This window comes from Melozone crissalis, unplaced genomic scaffold (assembly GCF_028551555.1).
Source record: "Melozone crissalis strain CALT ecotype California unplaced genomic scaffold, PUWL_Pcris_2 ptg000231l_1, whole genome shotgun sequence".
Taxonomy (NCBI): Eukaryota; Metazoa; Chordata; class Aves; order Passeriformes; family Passerellidae; genus Melozone; species Melozone crissalis.
The window spans coordinates 191,948-193,428 of NW_026535993.1; the positions used below are offsets into that span (position 1 = coordinate 191,948).

Below are 1,481 nucleotides of genomic sequence, written 5' to 3' on the forward strand. Positions count from 1 at the left end.
GGAAAAGGTAGAAAGAACATAATAAACCCCTGGCATCTCTACCTGAAATGGTAAACAGAACAATCAGGGTGTGAGAATTGTTTGAAGCACGATCTCTGTGCTCTATAGCAAGACTGCAGGAAAAGAAAAAAACAGAGAAGGAAGGATAGAAATGTTTGTCCAGACTGTGAAATTTTCCCACTTGTTTTTGCCATGTTCCTGTCTCAGCAGGATGAGCTGGAATTCAGCATGGGACCAGAAAATGAAACAGCAGTTACTGAGTTCATCCTAGAGGGTTTTCCAGAGCTGGATCCAAGGCTGCAGGTATTTTTCTCTCTGGTCCTTCTGCTCACGTACCTGACAACAGTGATGGGGAATGCAACCATCATTTTCCTCGTGTGTGTGGATCACCACCTGCAAACTCCCATGTACTTTTTCATCAGCAACATGGCCTTCCTGGAAATCTGGTTTACATCCTCCACAAGCATCAAACTGTTTGTGATGCTGAGTTCTGGTCAGAACACTCTCTCACTTAGCAGCTGCTTTGCCCAAAACTATTTCTATTTTGCTATGGGCTGCACAGAGTTCATGCTGCTCGTTGTCATGTCCTTTGACCGCTATGTTGCCATCTGCCAACCTTTGCTCTATGCTGCCATCATGAAGCCTCAGCTCTGTGTCCGCCTGGTTGTTGCTGCTTGGATCCTCAGCTTTGCCCTGCTGAGCTACCGGCTGCTCTTCCTCTCTGAGCTGTCCTTCTGTGGCTCCAAGATCCCCCATTTCTTTTGTGACAACTCCCCCTTGTTCAAACTGTCCTGCTCTGACACCAGCCTGCTCTGGAAAATAGACTCTGTCTTCTTATCCTGTGTTGTGCTGGGTTCCTTGTGTTTGACTCTGGCATTTTACATCTGCATCCTTTTCTGTGTTCTGCATCTTCCAGCAGCCTCTGGGAGGAAGAAAGCTTTGACTGCGTGTTCTTCCCATCTCATCACCTTATCCATTGCCTACGGGAGCTGCATTGCTCTCTACACACGTCCTGCAGAATCTGTTTCCTTGAGCACCAACAGAATTGTAGCTCTGCTGAATACAGTCCTGTACCCATTCTTAAACCCATTCATCTACAGCCTTCGGAACAAACGTGTGATCCTGGCCCTGAGCAAATCCATTGCAAGGGCAAGAACAAAGCTTTTCCCCTAACCATGGTGCATTTCTGGAAAGCCATCCCAAGAATCTGGTGTCATCTGTTACACAATAGCAGTGCCTGTGAGTGCAGCCTCCAAACAGGGCTGCCTCAGGTCAAGAGATAAGAGACTCATCTGCACACCCAGACATGGCACCGACAATGGCAAGAGGAGAAACTCAGTTCATTCTCTGCCCTGGCTGGTCCCAGGACCATTTACTGGAGAGCCACCAGCTCATTAAGGGCCAATCTGCGTAACAGAGAAGAGTTCAGAAGAACAGCGGCAAGTGACAATCCAAATTACAGCTCCTGGGCAAAGGACATC

At 47.8% G+C, this 1,481-nt stretch overlaps 1 protein-coding gene across 1 annotated transcript; it reads left to right on the forward strand.

Annotated features, from left to right (window-relative positions):
* Positions 1-228: 228 nt before the first annotated feature.
* On the forward strand, positions 229-1,173 carry LOC128949434 (olfactory receptor 49-like). The gene has a single exon (XM_054294295.1). The coding sequence runs from the start codon at positions 229-231 to the stop codon at positions 1,171-1,173; it is 945 nt and encodes a 314-aa protein (XP_054150270.1).
* Positions 1,174-1,481: the final 308 nt, after the last annotated feature.

Coding starts and splice junctions, on each gene's coding strand:
- LOC128949434 (XM_054294295.1), top strand. CDS start 229: ATGGGACCAGAAAATGAAACAGCAGTTACTGAGTTCATCCTAGAGGGT.